The 19,720-nt window shown below is 40.3% G+C and overlaps 1 protein-coding gene across 1 annotated transcript; it reads left to right on the forward strand.

Annotated features, from left to right (window-relative positions):
* The first annotated feature begins 13,298 nt into the window (after positions 1 to 13,298).
* LOC135462735 (carboxylesterase 5A-like) lies at positions 13,299 to 18,878 on the forward strand. Its single transcript, XM_064739963.1, has 2 exons — positions 13,299 to 14,795; positions 18,495 to 18,878. The coding sequence occupies exons 1-2, from the start codon at positions 13,300 to 13,302 to the stop codon at positions 18,799 to 18,801; spliced, it is 1,803 nt and encodes a 600-aa protein (XP_064596033.1). The 5' UTR covers position 13,299; the 3' UTR covers positions 18,802 to 18,878.
* Positions 18,879 to 19,720: the final 842 nt, after the last annotated feature.

Below are 19,720 nucleotides of genomic sequence, written 5' to 3' on the forward strand. Positions count from 1 at the left end.
TGCGAGGTTTCATCTTTGCCATACGTCTTCGCCACAGAAGAAGCTTACCTGTAAGGCAAAGTATGATCTGTCATGCCATTCAGCAGAAATATATGAAGAGTTTACCCTTTATCCTCTCAGTGAGGACGTGAACATGCAGTTTCATATAGTAATAGGTTGCGTGAAAATATGCACTGAATATTTGCCTACTGTGATCAGGACGTATAATCCAGACAATACCGCAAGAATGCCAGTACAAAATGCTTTAACATAATTAAACTAGAACTAAAAACTAAAGAGTAAAATTTGAGGTTTGTATTTTTCTTTTATTTTACCACCAGGTATAATTATACCTTGTATCCCTCTGGTGGCCGAGTTGGTTAGCACGCCAGCACGGCGCCAAGGCCCAGGGTCCTCACATCAATCGGTCGTTTTCGGTTGAAATCCAGCAATTACTGACTTACTCTCCGGTCAGTCGTGTGGGTGTCTGTCATCTACCTCGTGATGGTCGTAAGTTTCTTCCTGATCTGTTCGACTTCCTCACATCATATATACTGGCATCGCTTGTATGAGTGAAATGTTCTTGAGTACGGTGTAAAACACCAATTAAAAAAATTAGTAAACCAATATGGCTCTGGCGGTGCCTCCGGGGACGAGAAGATTAGCACACCAGCGCAGCGCATTGACCCAAGGGCCTCTCACCAATGTTGTCTCTGTGATTTCAAACCCAGCTCATGTTTGCTTCGTCTCGGGTTATACGTGGGAAGGTCTATCAACAACCTGCGGATGGTCGTGGATTTTTCTCGGCTGTGCCCGGATTCCACCCACCGTAACGCTGACCGCGGTCGTATGCGTGAAATATTCTTCACTACGGCATAAAACTTCAATCAACTAAGCCAATCAGTTTTGTTGAGGATATAGAGTATGCTCTGCTGATACCAGTTCACAAGAGAGACTGATTTCAGGCACAAACAAATGCAACTTTAAAAGATAGTTCGATGACAAGAAACTCGTTAAGCTGAGCAAAAAGAACTAAAATTTTTAACTTTAAAACTTATTATGCCATGCGTTGTATTGATACAGATTGTTTATTCAGTAAAATAAAGGAATTGAAAAACACATGTACTAAGTATACAAGCCGACAATATTCGTTAGCCAATGGTAATGCAGTGTACAAAATCCTGCTAAAAATCATTCCTTTTAAAAATAGGAACGATTGTCGAATTTTCCTCACTGAAGCTAGTTCTTATGTGCTTTGTCGGTTCACCAAACCAATATTTTTCTTGTTAGTCACGCACATATATGTATAACAGAAAGGTTTGTCAAATAAGACAGATGTTCTGTCTAAACTTTACATCGATCAGTATATTTTGATAAAAGTTTAATTACTTGAAAGGACCGCTTTAAATCCATCTACAGGCCAAACCTGCTAAGTACGTAGATACGTGGATCTTCTAATCCCACATGGCACATCACCTTAATGACAGTTTAAACACTCTCGTGCTTTTATTCTCGATGATTTCTCTGCCCTCTAGTGAATTTTCTTCTGCTGCAGCTTGCAACATCCTAAAGGCTAATAGACGATACAGCCATTTAGCAGGCAATTTCAAGAGCCTGGAGTAACAAGTTGTATACCAGAACAGATGTTACATCAAAGAGAAATGTATCTCCTAAAGCGGTTTGAGACATTACACTAATTACCTACACAATACAAGCCTTTGTTCTCTATGTTAACAATGACAAGATGTCCACATGGCACATTCCATTGGTGTATAAATGGACCTGTCATTTCCACAGATAAATCGTTTTCGTCGAAGACATCCAAGAATCAAGATGCTAACTGGTCTGTTGATTTGTTGTATCCTAGTCAGTGTGGCGGGTAAGTCTAGCTTCAGTCATTTTTGAAATAATTTATGTATCTAAACTCGTTTTCTATTGTTCTGTTTCTAAGGAATTCTTTCTCCGATCAAGCTTACAAAAGAAGGGAGTTTCTAAGCATTGCTATCTTCCCGTGGGTCTGACAAATTCCCGGTTACAAAGTAAAAACTGAGAACACAAATCATTCAAACAGATATGTGAATTAGTCAACTGATTGTTAAATGCGGCTGGAGGACAAGAATTGTCGAGGATAAAAGCTCTACCGAACAATAGGGAGGATAACCATTTTGTTTTGTTCGTCATACCTTGTACATGTAAGGTAATACTGTGGTAGTGTTACTTAGTTCAAATTCAAAACGAGATGCGCAGATATAGATGGCTAACTCACCTACAAAATGTAGGCCTGAGTTTTTATAAAACTTTACCTCGACTTTTGAGCCTTTCCGAATTAATAAGCATCACACAAGGGCGACGGTGTTTGGAAAATGTCTATAAGTACAACATCCGTACAACTAATTCTTCGTCAGCTATATTTTTTAACTGACACGACCTTTTGATGTTCACCTTTCAACTATGTACCCTGCTCGTTCCAGTGTTTTAATGATGTTAGTTTGTCTACAGTGATCTTTTTATTATTCTGCAGTTTTACACGTTGAATCCACTTCGAGGTTGGGAACTTTTCTAATTTATAACACGCACAGGAGACAGTAAATGACATTAATCTTGTCTTTGTTGGTCTTTAGCTACTTGGGGCCTCATGAGAACTATGGCGTTCAGGGCGTTGCTAATGACAATGCTTTTTGTCTAATCAGCTAACGCCGTCCTTTCGGCTGACCACACAGCGACTTACCACAACTGTATGATTGGGTGTCCACACCTGCCAATCCTCCTTCCCCCCTGTATGTTTAATAAATGCACACCTCACCAGAACCATGTCCTTCAGGATATTGTTAATGACATTAATTTTGTCTTTACAGCTAACCCCTTCCGTACGGCTATCAACTGCACGCCTCACCAGTGTCATGGCGTTGAGGGTATTGCTGATGACAATGATTTTGTCTTTACAGCTAACCCTGTCCGTATGGGTAACAACTCCGCGCCTCACCAGAGCCAAGACCTTCAGGACATTGTTAATGACATTTATTTTGTGTTGACAGCTAACCCCGTCCGTTCGGCTAACAACTCTGCGCCTCTCCAGAGTCATGGCGTTCATTACATTGTTAACAACATTGATTTTGTTTTGACAACTAGCCGTGTTCATATGGGTAACAACTCCGCGCCTCACCAGAGCCAAGACCTTCAGGACATTGTTAATGACATTAATTTTGTCTTTACAGCTAACCCTGTCCGTGTGGGTAACAACTCCGCGCCTCACCAGAGCCAAGACCTTCAGGACATTGTTAATGGCATTACTTTTGTCTTTACAGCTAACCCTGTCCGTGTGGGTAACAACTCCGCGCCTCACCAGAGCCAAGACCTTCAGGACATTGTTAATGACATTTATTTTGTGTTGACAGCTAACCCCGTCCGTTCGGCTAACAACTCTGCGCCTCTCCAGAGTCATGGCGTTCATTACATTGTTAACAACATTGATTTTGTCTTTACAGCTAACCCTGTCCGTATGGTTAACAACTCCGCGCCTCACCAGAGCCAAGACCTTCAGGGCATTGTTAATGGCATTACTTTTGTCTTTACAGCTAACCCTGTCCGTGTGGGTAACAACTCTGCGCCTCACCAAAGCCATGGAGTTCAAGGCATTGTTATTGATACTGATTTTATCTTGACAGCTAACCCCTCTCGTACGGCTAAAAACTCCGTTTCTGACCACAGTCATGCCGTTCAGGACATTGTTAATGGCATTAATTTTGTCTCTACAGCTAACCCTGTCCGCATGGGTAACAACTCTGCGCCTCACCAGAGCCATGGCGTTCAGGATGTTATAAATGGTCATGACGCCCAGAAGTCTTTTCCCTTTATGCTGTTCCTAATTCAAAAGGGCACTGGGTCAGTGGTGGCCTGTGGTGCAGTGATGATCAGTAAAACCAGAGCTCTCACTGCTGCACACTGTTTTGATGCCGTAAGTACATGTAAGGGATATTACTGAACACATTTTGGATGCTGTAAGTGCATGTAAACCTGTTATTGGACACTGTTTCGGTGCCGTAAGTACACGTAAGGCCTATTATTTCACACTGTCTCGATGCAGTAAGTACATGTAAGGCCTGTTATTGGACACTGTTTCGGTGCCGTAAGTACATGTAAGCTGTATTAATGCACAGTGTTTCAATGCAGTAAGTACATGTAAGCTGTATTAATGCACAGTGTTTCGGTGTATAAGTATATCTAAGTCGTATTAATGTAGTGTGTCAGTATTGTAAGTACCAGTAAGCCGTATTAATGCACAGTGTATCGATGTATAAGTATATCTAAGCCCCACTGATGTACAGTGTTTGAGCGTGGCAAAGCACTCTGTTAGAAACAAAAAAGGCGTTTACTACTTCATTGGCATCAACTAATTTTGTTTTGGAATCCTTAGTTTTGGTTCAACCGATGCAAACTTATACTTAATCCTCTGCGCAAGATTCCAAAATATGACCTTTTTGTTGATGTGCGCCCAGTGCATACCATGTCGAGTCTATTATCTATTTATTTAGTTGATTGGTGTTTTATATAAGGAATATTTGACTTAAACGACGGCGGCCAGCATTATAATGGGTGAAAACCGGGCACAGCCCACGTACGGCCGGAGAGGAAGCCAGCATGAACTGGTCTTGAACTCACAGCGACCGCATTGCTGGAAGACTCCTGGGTCGTTACGCTGCGCTAGTGCGCTAACCAACTGACCCACGGAGACCCCTAGTTATTTTAGTTTGTCGGTGCAGTAAGTATCTGAAAGCCGTGCTAGCGCACTGCATGTCAGTACTGTAAGTACCTGTAAGCCGTATTAATGCACAGTGCGTTAGTATCATAAGTACCTGTAAGCCGTATTAATGAACAGTGTGTCAGTGAAGTCAGCACCTGTAAACCGTATTAATGCACAGCGTGTCAGTACCGTAAGTACCTGTAAGCCGTATTAATGCACAGTGTGTCGGTGCCGTAAGTACCTGTAAGCCGTATTAGTGCACAGTGTATCGGTGTATAAGTATATCTAAGCCGTATGAGCGTGTCAAAGCACTCTGATAGAAACAAAATAGGTGTTTACTGTTTCAGTGGCATAAACTATTTTTTTTTTATTGGATACCATCGTTTTTGTTCAACCGACGTAAGCTTATGCTTAGTCCTCTGCGCGAAGTTCCGAATTATGACTTTTATGTTGATGTACGCCCAGTGCACACCATTCACGTCGAGTCTAATATTACAGAGCTGTGATCTTCTTTATCACATTCACATAATGTCTTTACAGGCTCTGATATATCTTACTGATCAGTGTCAAATATTCTATGTGATAGTCTTCCAAAATCTGTATTACGCAAAATCAAATGTCTCTCTTACTCTTTTTTTTGCGCAATTTGACTTGATAGGATGAAGTTTCATAATTTACATGTTTTGGGATTTTAGCGCGCACGCCCCGTTGTCAGGCAAAATTTACAGAAATCCCAAGCGTGCATCTGCAACAAAACCGTTAATTTAATATTGAAAATATTTGGAAAAAAATATGGTAATTGTTAATTATTTTAACAGTGCTTTTCAATTGATCAGTTTGGTTGGTATTCTGCATTATTTTTGTATTTGAGTATCGTACATGTAATGGTTATAGTTTTGTTTACAGGACAAACCTTTTAAATTTCACGATGTATTTTAACAGACGCAATTTTGTTGACATTGCAGGACAAGCCCTATCAACTTCGTGGAGGAGAGTATGACTTTCAAAGCAGCACAACAAGCGAAGGGGTGACAGATGTGACCGAATTCATTAAGGTAGGAAGAACTTAACTCGGAATGTACATGTACTTCCGCTCTTTCTTTATCCTGACTACTCATGGCAGTTACAACTAACTTACACTTTCTCTATCCTGAGTGTTCATGGCAGTTACAACTTAAATTTCTATTATCTTGCCGGACATGATCTTCAAATTGTCCGCCATGATTTTCAAAACTGCGGAATAAAATGATTTTTCCCAAAGGAAACAAGAAAAGCGTTCCTCTTTGATATTAGTGTGCATCTCAGAATTTCTACCAACATAAAGGAGTACCTCCACGAAAACCCTCAGCCTCCTTTTTCGGGGAAGATGTGGGGAGCTGGGGTGGGGGTTAAATACCTTGACCTAAAGTTTTCTTCAGAGGTCAGTCTGGATATCGAGTAGCCTGCAGTGATGGCGTCAATGGTGAAAGCTGTCATTATCCCACATCAGACAAAATGCTCCGCTTTTCATTGGACAACAACGGTGACGTGACAGACGTGTATATTTTGGAATCCTTAGGCGTCTTCCACAAAGCGATCGTAGCTCGAGTTGTCGGTGATTACTATGGCAACATATGCTTTTGACGTGTGTCGCTGTGGTAGTCACAAACAACAAAACCGACCGTTGTTTTGTGCAAGCTGCCCTTGCAGAAGTAAAATATTCTTAAGTACGGCGTAAACTACGAATCAAATCAATCAATCAATAAATAAATCATGTTCTCCAATTTCAGCATCCTAAGTACGATCCTTCCACTGATAAACATGACATTGCCGTCCTCAAGTTTAAGGCCTTTCCTGATAACGTCGATGCCAGACCAACAAGTATCCCTTCTAAAGCTGTAAAAAGCGGAACCATGTGTCGCATTTTCGGCTGGGGAAAAACTAACCGTAAGTGACACTTTTACGGTTCACACATATTATTGATCAGATCACAACCTCACAAAATCTATGTGTGCATAAGGGTTTTACGTTGTAATTATCAATCGTTCAGCCATATGACGACAATGGCTTACTATATATATATATATATATATATATATATATATATATATATATATATATATATATATATATATATATATATATATATATATGCCGTGTATATATACCATAAGACACCAGAAATGACGACCCACCAAGTCACTTTATACTGACACCGGACCAACCAGTTCTGTTTCATTGTTCTAACCTCTCAGTGCCGAGCACTAAGCAAGGTAGGTGTTATTACCAATGTAAGATTCGTCTGTATTACCCGATCCAATTCTCATCTCATTTATCTCAGCTCTTTCGGAGCGGTCAGAAAACGTCTTACATGATGACTCATTGACTAATATACTTGTCTTTCAACCTCTGAATCACGCGAGACCAGGTCGGAGTTTAATCCCTTTTTTGTCCTGAGTGTAATCAAGATTTTCCCACTTGCTTGCCTTAGTGACAAGAAACGGTCAAATCGGCTTTTCTGAGTGGCCTTTTATAAAGCTCGGTGGGGATTGCTGCTCACCAACATGAAGTATGTCACAATTGGGAAATCTCACCAGTAACTTGCCAAACGCCCGTGGTTTACTCCGCTAGCACACTGTCCACTTAACAACAGTTAGCTGTAATGCGATCTCGAACTAGGATCGTCAAGTGAAATTGACCCATCGACGGCTACGTTCTCAAAATGAAATCTTACCAATTACGAAACGCGTTAAAAATATCTCAATCAGAACGGTCACCTTGTCCGACAATCAGCGCTTGACAGAGCGGGCTAGGCTGTTTTATCAACAAAACAGAGAAAATCGATAATGTTTATAAAATTCCTTTAAAAACAGAAAAAAACAATAAATAGTGCACTTTAATTGTCGTAATTTAAAAAATAATGATAACTTTCACAATGGTAAACGGGCCTGAGCCAGGCGGTTAGATGCCATACGAAATGAGCGTTTTGCTGTGATCATTTCATGACGTCTACACTACATGTGCACAAACTGATTTAAACCTACCACTTCACAGGAAAAGTAAAACTGACCAGCATAACAAGATATAAGGAGCAACAGAATGCGAGGAAGACAAAACATATCATAAATTCAAAAATAAAAGTTAACAGTTTCAAACTGGGAGGACAAGAGACCTATGCTGTGTGCTGTGTACGCCAAATATTTGTTGAATTTAACATAAACAAAGCCAGTCATACACTCATAAACAATTTGTGTTATTCACATACCATAGTGCACTAGGACTGTTCAGATTTCCTTTTCCTCCAGTATTCTTAAGCTGGAAGAGCATGACTGACAACCGGGTCTTCAAATTTTGCATTGTGTGTAGATCCTGTCAGATGCTGTTTGTCTTGTCAATGTGAGCGTGGGGGTGGTTCACGCTCCGCTGCCCATGGCTGTGTCATACAGTGCTATCTTCTTGTCGGCTGTATAGTATACAATTATTTTCGATTTGTTTTGAGACAGCTGCCTCTACCACAGTATCGAACACTTTGCAGTATGGCTATGCTGAGATAATAACAAAAACGGAATGTAAGAAAAGTTGGGGATCATTTGTTACTGACTACAGTGTTTGTACCAAAGCGGCAAGCAGCTCTGAGAAGAAGGAATCATCGGCGTGTTCTGTGAGTTCTCTTCTTACACGGTAAAATCTAGTAATACCCGCACGGTTTATCTGTGAAGCTGTATCATGCAAATTTTGCTCACCAAATCATTTCTGTATAAAATCTCTATGGTGTTTCAAATAACCTCAGTAATGCCTATGTCATACAGATGTTTGACATTACCTAATGTTCTCTCACACGTCTATCCGCCGCTTACTTGATTTGCGCTACCTGTAAATCGCTTGATTTACAAGTTTGCAGTTTGATTAGTGCAATGTGCCTTTCATGTTTAGATATGTGGCAAGGACACAACTATTATCGGTGTCACGTCATTACATAACAAACCAAGAAACAAAGAAACTAAGTATTTCACTTTTATAAAAGCGTTGTTGAGCACAGAAGAATATGTGTTTGTATACTAGTAGACTTACATATTGTCTGTGTGTAAAATTGTTACAGGGAGACAGCGGTGGTCCACTGTACTGTCCGCTTAATGAGGGACGTAATGGGCCTAAATATGGAGTGGTTGGGATCATATCTTTTGGAGCCAAAGGATGTCCGGCATCAGAACCCAATGTGTACACCAAGGTTATTAAATACCGATCCTGGATTTCCCAAAACTTGTAATCATTGATTTAATTCTCTGTTGTCGGTGTGAAAATCCCTAAATAAAACAAAATCTAGCAAGTCTTAAGAACTAGTTTGACATTTTTTATTGTAGTATTCTTCTGTAAAAAGATTTTTATGTTTATTCTGAATGGTGTTTTACGCCCTACTACAAAGATTGAAGTGTTGATAGGCACGGGAACATACGGGAGTTACGGGTCAAGTGTGAGTGTGTATGTCACACGTGTACAATCATTTCCAATTTGATACAACCATTACCAGAGGTGTTTTGCTTGATTTATGTGTTGTAAAACAAAGTGTTCTTTGATCTGGGGTGCTGGTCTGGAAAGTCATTATGGTACAATGTAAAGAAAATGTCCACAACGTCCCCTACGTCCCCTTTTAGGAGTGGTAAGAGTCGGCGTAGAAAGCAAACTTGAGAGACCTATTCCTTCACTCTAAATTTGCCTTTAGAAACTACTGCACTTACTATCCCTTCTAATGCTGACAAATATCTCTACTATTTTTGCGTTTATGGCTGGGGAAAATAAGTAACTGTAAGTGACACAGGTACACGGTTCACACAGTTGACTGATAACATTACAGTCTCACAAAAACTATGCGTGCATAAGGATTTTACGTCGTAATTATCAATCGTTCAGCTATATGAAGACGAGGGTCCTCTTGCTAGCCGAGCCCAGGGGAAACCCACGACCAACTACAGGTTGCTGCAGAGCATCCCACACACGACTGAAGAAGATGCCATCATGAGCTGGACTTGAACTCACAGCAATGTGCTACATGAATGTGGTGATATTGTTCATTGATTGTGTGAATGTTGGTTTACCGGGTTGGTGGTTGTGTAGAATCAGGCTCAGCGTAGAATCAGGTTGATTTTTTAATACTTAGTAGAGAAAATGTGCACGGGGTGATATGAAGATCCAGCGTTAGGGGACATATACAGAGGGACAATATGTTTTACAAATTTGATGATCGGTTTACCACGATCATCCATGTTCCTCCCACCCGTGACTCTTATCGCACAATGGTATACCTTTCTCCCCCGTAATGACGTCGATGGTCCAATCCGATATGATATCTGGTTGAAAATCCACAAATCGTCATCATAAAAAGAAAAGTACAAACTATAAATTTCACGACGTGAGTCACAATAGCAATGAAACATTTTTAGAACGGCGTTGCATTGTGTGTGTGCGTGTGCGTGTGCATATGTGTGTGCGTGCGTATGTACTTGATCTATATCCCTGAGTACAAGCTTCAGAGATTCCATGCAGGTGTTTTTCTTTCATTGCCGTTTAACACTGTAATCACAAAGTAAACATGGTGAATTGTTTGACTGACTGATTGACTGATTGGTGTTTAACTCCACGCTCAAGATTTTTTTCACGTATACATGTACATGTATATCATTGCTGTCAGGTTTATAAGTGGAGGAAATCCGAGAGCTGACTTAGCCGAATTAGCCAGATTTGGGTTCGAACCCAAATCAACCTCATTGATTAAGAACCTGACAAGTATACACACTGTCGCAGTGAGCCAGCGCATTAACTACCTGAACCAGCAGGGTCCCAATGCGTAAAGAAAATCAGGTAGAGTCGAGGAATACCACACAATACTTGTGTAACACACCTTGCGTTTATCGACTCTACTGATTGGTATTCATCCCTTTTCAATTTTTTTTTCACCCATATGACTGCTCACAATTTTTGTTTGGGCGAATGCGGACATATCATATGTTTACAACGCTCCCTTCACGTCATTAAAATAACATTGACTATGTGTATATCCAGTCGAGCAAAGAAATTCTTCTCTTTCATAAATTTATTTACAGGTGCAACATAGTTAACAGTTAAAATGGGTCGAGGAATTCGACAATGTCTCGATTTCACGCTTGACTGAGCAAGTGGATCACATTAAACCCAAAAATGAAGACACGCGCCTAGTGACAGCTACTTCAGATGTACAAGGTGTATACAGTCACTTTTTAAACGATTTTACAGGTATATGTGTGCGCGTCATCCTCGATTAGTTTTTACATAAGGAAGCGGTTTCATACCCTCGAGCTCTTTTGACTGGTTGTGGCAAGTGGATATGTGTTTCTGGCTGTAGAACACGCACTTCCAGTGTAAGGTAAGTTCGTACATGCCTTCGTTGAGTGACTTTATTCACGTACATGTACTCGTATTTTACTGACTCTGATATGGAGACCATGTACACGGATATGAAAATCATGTTAAAAGAATGGAAGTCCGTATTAAAAGATATTATGCCAATGTAATAGAATAGGAGGCCCAAATTAAAGGATAAGAGTCCCATGTTACAGAGGAGGAGGCAAATGTCAAAAGATAAAGGGCCCATCTTAAACGACACGGTGGGCATGGTAGAAGATAGGACGCCCATATATAGGTCTACATGTATTCATTTCATTGATGTTTTACGCCGTACTCAATAATATTTATTTTTAAATTCATATAATACTTATATGACGGCGGCCAGCATTGTGGTGGGAGGTAACCGCAGGAAGCGCACATGTTAAGGGATAGGAGGTCCATGTTGGAAGATAGAAGGCTGATGTTATAGGATAGGCGGCCCATATCAACAGACGGAGGGTGGGGGGGGGGGGGGGGGGGGGTCCACGTTTAAGGACACAAGGTTCATGTTAAAAGATAGGCGGAGATATTGGGCTCATGATATAATAAGATATGTGAGAAAATTGACCGACTGACCGACAAACAGACAAACAGACTGAAAGACTGACTTTAGGAGTTGTTTAGTTACAGCTAAATATCAGACTATTCCACAGAATAGTTATTAAACAGTCCTGACAAGTTTAATGTTTTATGGCCAGCAAGTTAAATATACCTGGTGCCACTAGTGCGGAAGTTGTGAACACAGGTACGTATGTATGTATGCACAAACGTTGGAACACAGGTATATATACTGTGCGTGTCATGCCAGAAACATAATCAAAGCTAAGCGCCAAAAACCCAGTTAAAGACACATCGCTCGGCAATAATAAAAAATATATTTACTTATTTATTGGATTCTTCTTTAATGTCATGTATGTCTTTACGCCTTTCCCTTAGACAATAACTGTCAGTTTCATGGGTGGTGGAAACAAAAGTGTCCAGGTTAAAGCACCACCTCTTTGATTTGTTCATTTATTTGACTGGTGTATTTTTCCGTATGCCGGATTGGGATTTGTGTATTCATCGCGTTGAATGACACGAACAGTTGTAGTCTGAGTTACTTAGTTTATTATCGACACCTTATATCCTAGCATGGTATACGATTTGAATACTGATGTCACTCTGTCCCCTGGAAGATACCTTGCGTCCTGTCAACATCACTGAAAACTGTGCAATGCTTTTCTTTGCATGAGTCCGTCCTATTTTCGTACTTTATATACTTTCTTTTCGTGGCTTTTCGTTTTATACTTTACGTCTATCACTCTGTCGGTTCTGCTCTGGGCTTTCTCTCTATGGTGTACGTCTTAAAATTATATTTAATTGTTTTTGGTCACCGCTATTTCCTCTCACCATTGCGGTATACACGAACAATTCTAAAGTATGGCACTAAATAACAGTCAAGTAAATAATAAAAGTAGAAAAATAAATCCTTGTAACGTTGTAAAGCGTGGGAATTAGTATATTCATGTGGTACAATGTTATGAATATGAGTCTATATACAATTTATTTTCAGACTTACACTATGGTGTGTACCTAGCTAAACTGGTTCATTACCCAGATTATTGCATACGCCTATGTAAGATACAGCACTAACGCTCTCAAGCACGACAGATAAGGACCTGTCCATGCACGGGTAAATAAACACTGAATTGTTAAGTAATCATACACAGTAGTTCAACACGTGGAATACTCTACATCTTGTACTGCCTGAATTTACATGTACTGTACTCGGTGCGCCAAAACCACTATTGAACTTTATCTATAATAGGCTTTTATGATTTAGCTGTACATGGCCAGTCATGATAATCATCTGTATGCCAGAATAGCAGACGCTGGATTGACGTATGTTTATTTTATTTTCATTTTTCCCCATCTAAATATAAATTACATGCATACAATGGACTGCCATACGTAAGATTGTTCAGAGCCTGAAAAATTATTGTTGTTGATAATATAAGTAACTCTGCTGTAAAATGTTTCACACACGTAATATAGTATTCATTGTCATGCAAACTCACTTGCCGCTTACTCGACCTAAAATTCTTTTTTTGCTCCGCACAGTTATCGCCTAGTTAATCTCCGGACTTATCGCTTGAGACAAAGTTATATTTTGTCCTTTATTTATCTCTTGCAAGGACTGAAATATGGACGCAGCACTATTTTCTTTCCTGGCCTTCGTTTCCATACATATTGTGTCAGCTTCTGTTGTCAACACAACAATCGGTGAAATTCAAGGAACAGAACTCTTGCGTTTTGGGGTTGAGACGTTTCTTGGAATTCCGTATGCTGAGGCTCCGGTGGGGAGCCTTCGGTTTAAACCTCCAGTCAGGAAAAACCGGATGGACAGTACGTATCAGGCAGTGACCAACGAGTACATCTGTCCCCAGGAGAGGGATTTAATTGTCCGAACTGGAAATGTTACGATCACAGAGGATTGTTTACGATTAGATATTTACAAACCGTTCCAGGCTTCAAAGAACAAACCGGTGCCTGTGATGATTTGGATTCATGGAGGAAGTTTTATTACAGGGGATAGTCAATCGTATAACGGAGTCTCATTGGCTACAGATTATGACGTCATCGTCGTCGTCATCAATTACCGCTTAGGAATCTTTGGATTTCTTGACACGTTGGATGAAAATGCTGTTGGAAACTTCGGCCTTCGAGATCAGTGTTCTGCCATAGAATGGGTTAGCGAGAATATCGAAGAATTTGGTGGGAATTCCAGTAGCGTGACGATTTTTGGAGAAAGCGCGGGGTCTGCCTGCGCCATGCAACTTGCGCTGTCATCCTTGTGTTATGGGAAGTTCCATCGAATCGTTGCACAAAGCGGAACGGCTTGGAATCTTTGGAGTCATAATAGACAACCATTGAAGCTGGCACGAGACACTGCAACCAAGGCCGGATGTCCTAAGAAAACTGGGCCCTTGGTGAAATGCCTGAGGGAGAAGCCGATGCAGGAGCTAGTACGCCTCCAGACGTCTCAGTTTATTTGGCTGCCAACTTATCGACCGGATGTATTCCCGGAGGATCCAATAAGTGTCATGAAAAGTCCGGCATCCTCTGATGTTCTAAACAGATTTCGATCTCTTGACCTTTTAATTGGGGTCAATAACGAGGAAGGTGAATTTGCGATTACCTTTGAAATTACAGGTCAGATTTTTGGTACCATCACTAACAAATCTGCCGCCCTTATATCGGACGATGCGTTGGACGGGAGGATGCGAAGCAATCTTGAAATTTTTGTCACACAAGACTATAACATTACCAAAAATCTTCTTCCCATGCTGAAGTATGAATACACTGACTGGAAAAATCTAGAGGAACTTTTCGCCAACACGCGGACGATTAATCGCTTTATGGGAGACCTACTCTTTGTAGTTAATGCCGTGCAAGCAGCTCGCTACCACGCAGGCGATGTGGCCTCTCCTCAAGGTGCATATCACTCAGGAAACACCTACTTTTACCAGTTCGTCCACAAGAGCTCCTGGCTGCCGGTATACCCATGGACCGATGGGGCCACTCACGGGGATGAACTGCAGTACCTATTTGGCTTCCCAGATCCCTCAAACGCCACCCCGGAAGAAACGCTCCTCTCGAAGACGGTAAAGGAATACTGGACAAACTTCGCAAAAACGGGGTGAGCCATAATTATCCACTCATTTTTAAAGACAAATAAAAAAAATAGCAAGAAGTGAGTGTCAGACATAACATATTTCAACGCAGGATATAGCTTTCAGTTTGAAAGGATTTAGTATTTTCTAGGGCGATGGTATGCGGGGACTCAGTAGGTCTAAGGGTTTACTTTATTCATTTCATTGGTGTTTTACGCCGTAAACAAGAAAAGTTCTCTTATTTGACAACAGTCAACATTATGGTGAGAGGAAACCGGGAAAAACCCGATGCACACCCACGACCATCCGTAGGTTGCTGTCAGACCTTCACACGTACGGCCGGAAAGGAAGCCAGCATTTGCTGGACTTGAACTCGCAGCGACTGCATTGGTGAATGGCTCCTTGCGTGATAAGCACTAAGGCCAAGGGAGACCCTCGTGGGTCTCAAAGACGTCACATTCGTATTTTTGCTTCCGATTGTTCGTTTTAAGCCAGATCTATTCGGTGAATTCTTTCATATACTTCTATAGGTTCACGTAATATAAATGCTGAAGCCTAGTGTCCATATGTGTTACGTGTCGAAAGCCTAATGTGACGTTAATATCTAATGTACAGTTTACGGGTATACCATACGTAGTTCAGGCATTTTCCAGCAAGTTTCCGGATCATTAATAAGAAAAGTGAATGCACAAGGTCGTGAGTAACCGGGCACCAGCCTCATAACAGTATTCTCTGTGATATCTAAGACGAATGTACCTGTTCATGCACCACTGTCATGAGAGGACCATCCTTGATCTTCGAGGAAGCCGCAAGTGACCCTTTTAAAGTCTTAGGTGTGACTCGACCCAGGATTGATCCTGGATCTGCCGTTCCCAAAGGAGACGCTCTACCGTCTGTGCTGACTGTGTCGGTTACGAAAATTCTGACAATATGACCTAATCTGGATGAAAGTGCAACAGAAGCCATTGTTTCAAGTGGATTTTGTTGGGCTGAAAAAGTTTTAGGAAAAAATCACACTTTTTCTGGACGATATATTAATAGGGAACATTTCCCAATAAGGGTCAAAAGCGTGTAGCCTATATCTCCTTCTTATGGGTAAACTGGTACATTTCAAAAACTAAGTCTGTAGTGTGAGTGATGCCAAAATTATTATTCTTATAACATAATATTCTGTCGTATTCAACATAATATCCTGTTATCCTGTTAGTCACATAGAATCTTTATGTTGAATTAATACAATGTGTGTGTTATATTTAACAGAATAATGTGCTGCAATAGCGTTTTAGGATCAGACAGACAGCAGATTTTCTGTTAAAATTAACAGATTAATTTTTGAGAGTAGCATTGTACGCATGCATGTATTATTAGAGAACACTGGTTGAACCCGCTTGAGCTCGAGTTGCCATTGTGCGGGGAAATCTACCATGACGAATTATTCTCAACGATAAGACATGGAAGAATCGATTCCACAAACGATTAGCTTTACTTCAAGGTGGAGAAAACACAAAATTTGCATCAAGTTCAGATGAAAGAATGCAAAAGGTTTATCGTCAATGTGCTTTTCAATATTGTTTTGGATTTTTTTTAGAGAGAGAAAGACACTTGAAAATATTTTTTGTGTCGTGGATATTTCGAATCATCTTTTGTTATACGCAGTCTTTGTGCAACAATGTTATATATAAGGGTGTAACACATGTTTAATAAATATATTTGTAGCTGGAATTGGGTCTTTTCAGCTATCAAATGTGTCTAACTTGGATGTTGATCCTTTTTATATATTTAGTATATTAATGAATATGATCATAATTTAACAAATTTTACATTCAAATAAATTTATTAGATATTCCTCACGCCCTCATTTGGAACATTATTATGTAACGACGATATGTATCAAAAAGATGGCCTCAAGTACCCACCATATAAAAATATTTTCAAAAACCATTTTCTCCTAAAAAAAAAACGAAAAAAATATTAAGTACCATATTTCCAAATCACTTTTGACGGTCTTTTATTTTATTTTGTCATAATCTTTATGTTTTCTTGTCTTTTATTTCAAAATTTGACACGTTTAAATGCGATTTAAAAGTCTTATTACATGTCAGTGAAAATTTCAAACATTTATTAAAGGAGAAGAAAATTTAAAAACATGGCACTATAGGCTGAAAAGAGCACATTTTTTCTGTCTGGAGGTGCCTGCTGCACACTTTTGCGGTTTTTCTTCGCCATACACGTAAAGCCTGAAAACGGCACAGCTGGCATAAATCGTTTAGTCCATTGCGTCCTCAATCTTTTACACTCTGTAATTTTTGCTGCGGTTGTGTTGCCTCTCGGCCGATTAGAGTCCTTAAAACTGCACGCTTGTTCGTGAAAACTGGGAACCTACGTCCAAGATTCCGGCTTCCCGATCGTCAATCGGAAATCACGGAAATAATGCAAAGTACCGGGAAATGGCCAGTCACGTACATGTTCTACCGGAAATATACGAACTGCACCTTGGCAGTTTCCGACGTAAATTCTCCTAACACAAACGACTTCAGGACTAGTTCTCAGGCAAAATGGAGTCGCCCACAGCGGATTTTGGCGCCTGAATTTATTTATAATTTATCAACTTGAGGTACACATTTGATTTTTTTATGGCATGCACAAGTGAGGAAATGCTCTTTTCAATGGTATTTGTTTGATATTTAAGTTTTCTTCTCCTTTAAGTGTTATATGTCAAGTTACAAATATGTCCAAATTTTAGTGCTTTAAATAGAGGCTTACACATAGCATATTATACCGAGGTTTTACGTTTTGATTTGAGTAAAAACAATTTTTCTGCTGTACAAACTACAGTCAGATACGAATCAACTATAAGCATGAACTCGGTTGATAATTGGGTGGTGTCAAATGGCTTCAGGGACACCAATTACAATGACAACCGACCCCAGACACAAAACCCGGTTTTCATTGATACAGTAGGTGGCATTGTGTTGAATTTTGACTTGGGGAATTGGCCTTACCATAATTGGCGCTGAACCCGATGTGTCATATTTGCCTGGTCTGGCAACTAACCCAAGTTATATTGAAATGAAAGTCAAGCAACGAGACTGGTGTGATGATCTTTCTCAGTAATAATCTAAGACACGCAACGTCAGAGGTGTATGTGACATGTTCACGGTAATGAAGTGTAAGTCATAGCATGGCTGATCAAGGTACTTATTTCCGGTGCACTAAGATGTTAAGCCTAGGTTGAAAACAGGCCAATACGCCCAGGAACTTAATTGTGGTCATGTAGGTCTTTCCATTATTAGTAAACATTGTAAGATTTTTTTCCAAGAGTAATCCTGACCGATGTCGCACAGGTGATAAATCGTTGAGCACAGCGTTAAAATAAATCAAAGATAAAAAGTTGCATTTTTTGATGACTTTGCTTTTCCGCCAATTTCTACAAGACTAATTTATAGGCTTAAAAGATACTGTAAAGGAATAGTACTGTACTCGGGCAAACCTCTTTTTGTGCAGCATATTTTGTGTCCAACGACAAACCACAGCTATCAATATTGCCTGCTTTTGATTCTGGGAGTGATTGGACATCAGTACAACCGAATAAAGCTATTTTACATAAATTTATTCTGAGAAAAATCCTGCTTATTTTGTATGCTGAAAAGTGGGAACTGCTTATCTTTGCTTGTGTGATGCCTTTAACTTTTCACTTGTTTTGTCTGTTTCAATTTGTTTTCCAGGAGCCCAAATACCCCAAATAGGAGCTACATCCAAACAACATGGCCGTTATTTAATACCGCCACGCAACGATACGTCAAACTTGATGTGAACATGTCGCATGACTCAACATCCAAGTACCCGTATGCCAGGAGAGTTGCATTATGGGAATGCTTGGTTCCCGCTCAAGAAAAAGCTTTTGAAAAGTCGAGAAACATAGTGGATGACACAAAATGCAACACGGCTACAAAGACAATTGGTAGTATAGCGTACGGCTGTCTGCTACATGTAGTTATTACCGCTGGCATAAATGTAAGAAACTTTTTGTAATATCAATTAGCATAATCCAGCGCCCGCGGGAAACCCACGACCATCCGCAGGCTGCTGACAAACCTTCCCACGTACGACCGGAATGTGGAAACAATTGTCTATTTAATTTTATCTTTAACATAGGTCTTTTTTTTAATAAAACATGAGATGCTGGTTCAATCCTGGCCTTGGACACGGAATTTGTGGGTTATCTTCCTTCAGTGTGATTTTATAGTGGTCAAGACGCCGTCGGCGGCGCTCGTTTGACGTTTTACGTTGACTGTTTTTCTTTCCTCAATTTGTTGTTCATATGTGTAAGTACATGTATAAATGTATGTATATATGTATGAATGCTTGGGGTTTAATGTCGTACGCAACAATGTTTCTTACATATGACTCCAATGAATGATTAGATGTGTGTACATATACTGTGGCTTCTTGTGGCCGGGCGAGACCATGCCGCCAAATTAAGTGCTGCCGCCACTGAAGCATCACCGAAGACATGTTATCTTGCAGACACTAGACATGTTATCTTGCTCTAGGCTTCCTACCGCTGAGCGCCAGGCGTGGGAACAGCAAGTACCATCTTAAAGTCTTTGGGTACGACCCGACCTAGATTTGATCCCGGCGTCTGCCGAATTCGAGTAGGACACTCTAGCCATTGGGCCACCAAAGCGGTCACCGGTTCTCTGCACCTATAACAGTGACTGTCATGGCATAAGTAAAATATTCTTGAATACATGGCTTTAAACAACAATCAAATTAAGATATCAATAATTAAATACATGTTTTATGTACATCAGAGCTACAAGTTACATAAACGCTTTATTTATCTGACTGCATGTGTGCATACATGTGTCTCCTACAGCGCAATTGCTAAGTAGCAGTTCCTCAAAAAATAAGAGTACTATCTTAAAATGCCACATAAATCTGAGAGATG

Source organism: Liolophura sinensis, chromosome 2 (genome assembly GCF_032854445.1).
Source record: "Liolophura sinensis isolate JHLJ2023 chromosome 2, CUHK_Ljap_v2, whole genome shotgun sequence".
In the NCBI taxonomy this organism is placed as follows: Eukaryota; Metazoa; Mollusca; class Polyplacophora; order Chitonida; family Chitonidae; genus Liolophura; species Liolophura sinensis.

Coding starts and splice junctions, on each gene's coding strand:
- LOC135462735 (XM_064739963.1), top strand. CDS start 13,300: ATGGACGCAGCACTATTTTCTTTCCTGGCCTTCGTTTCCATACATATT. Junction 14,796..18,494: donor ACAAACTTCGCAAAAACGGG/GTGAGCCATAAT, acceptor TTTGTTTTCCAG/GAGCCCAAATACCCCAAATA.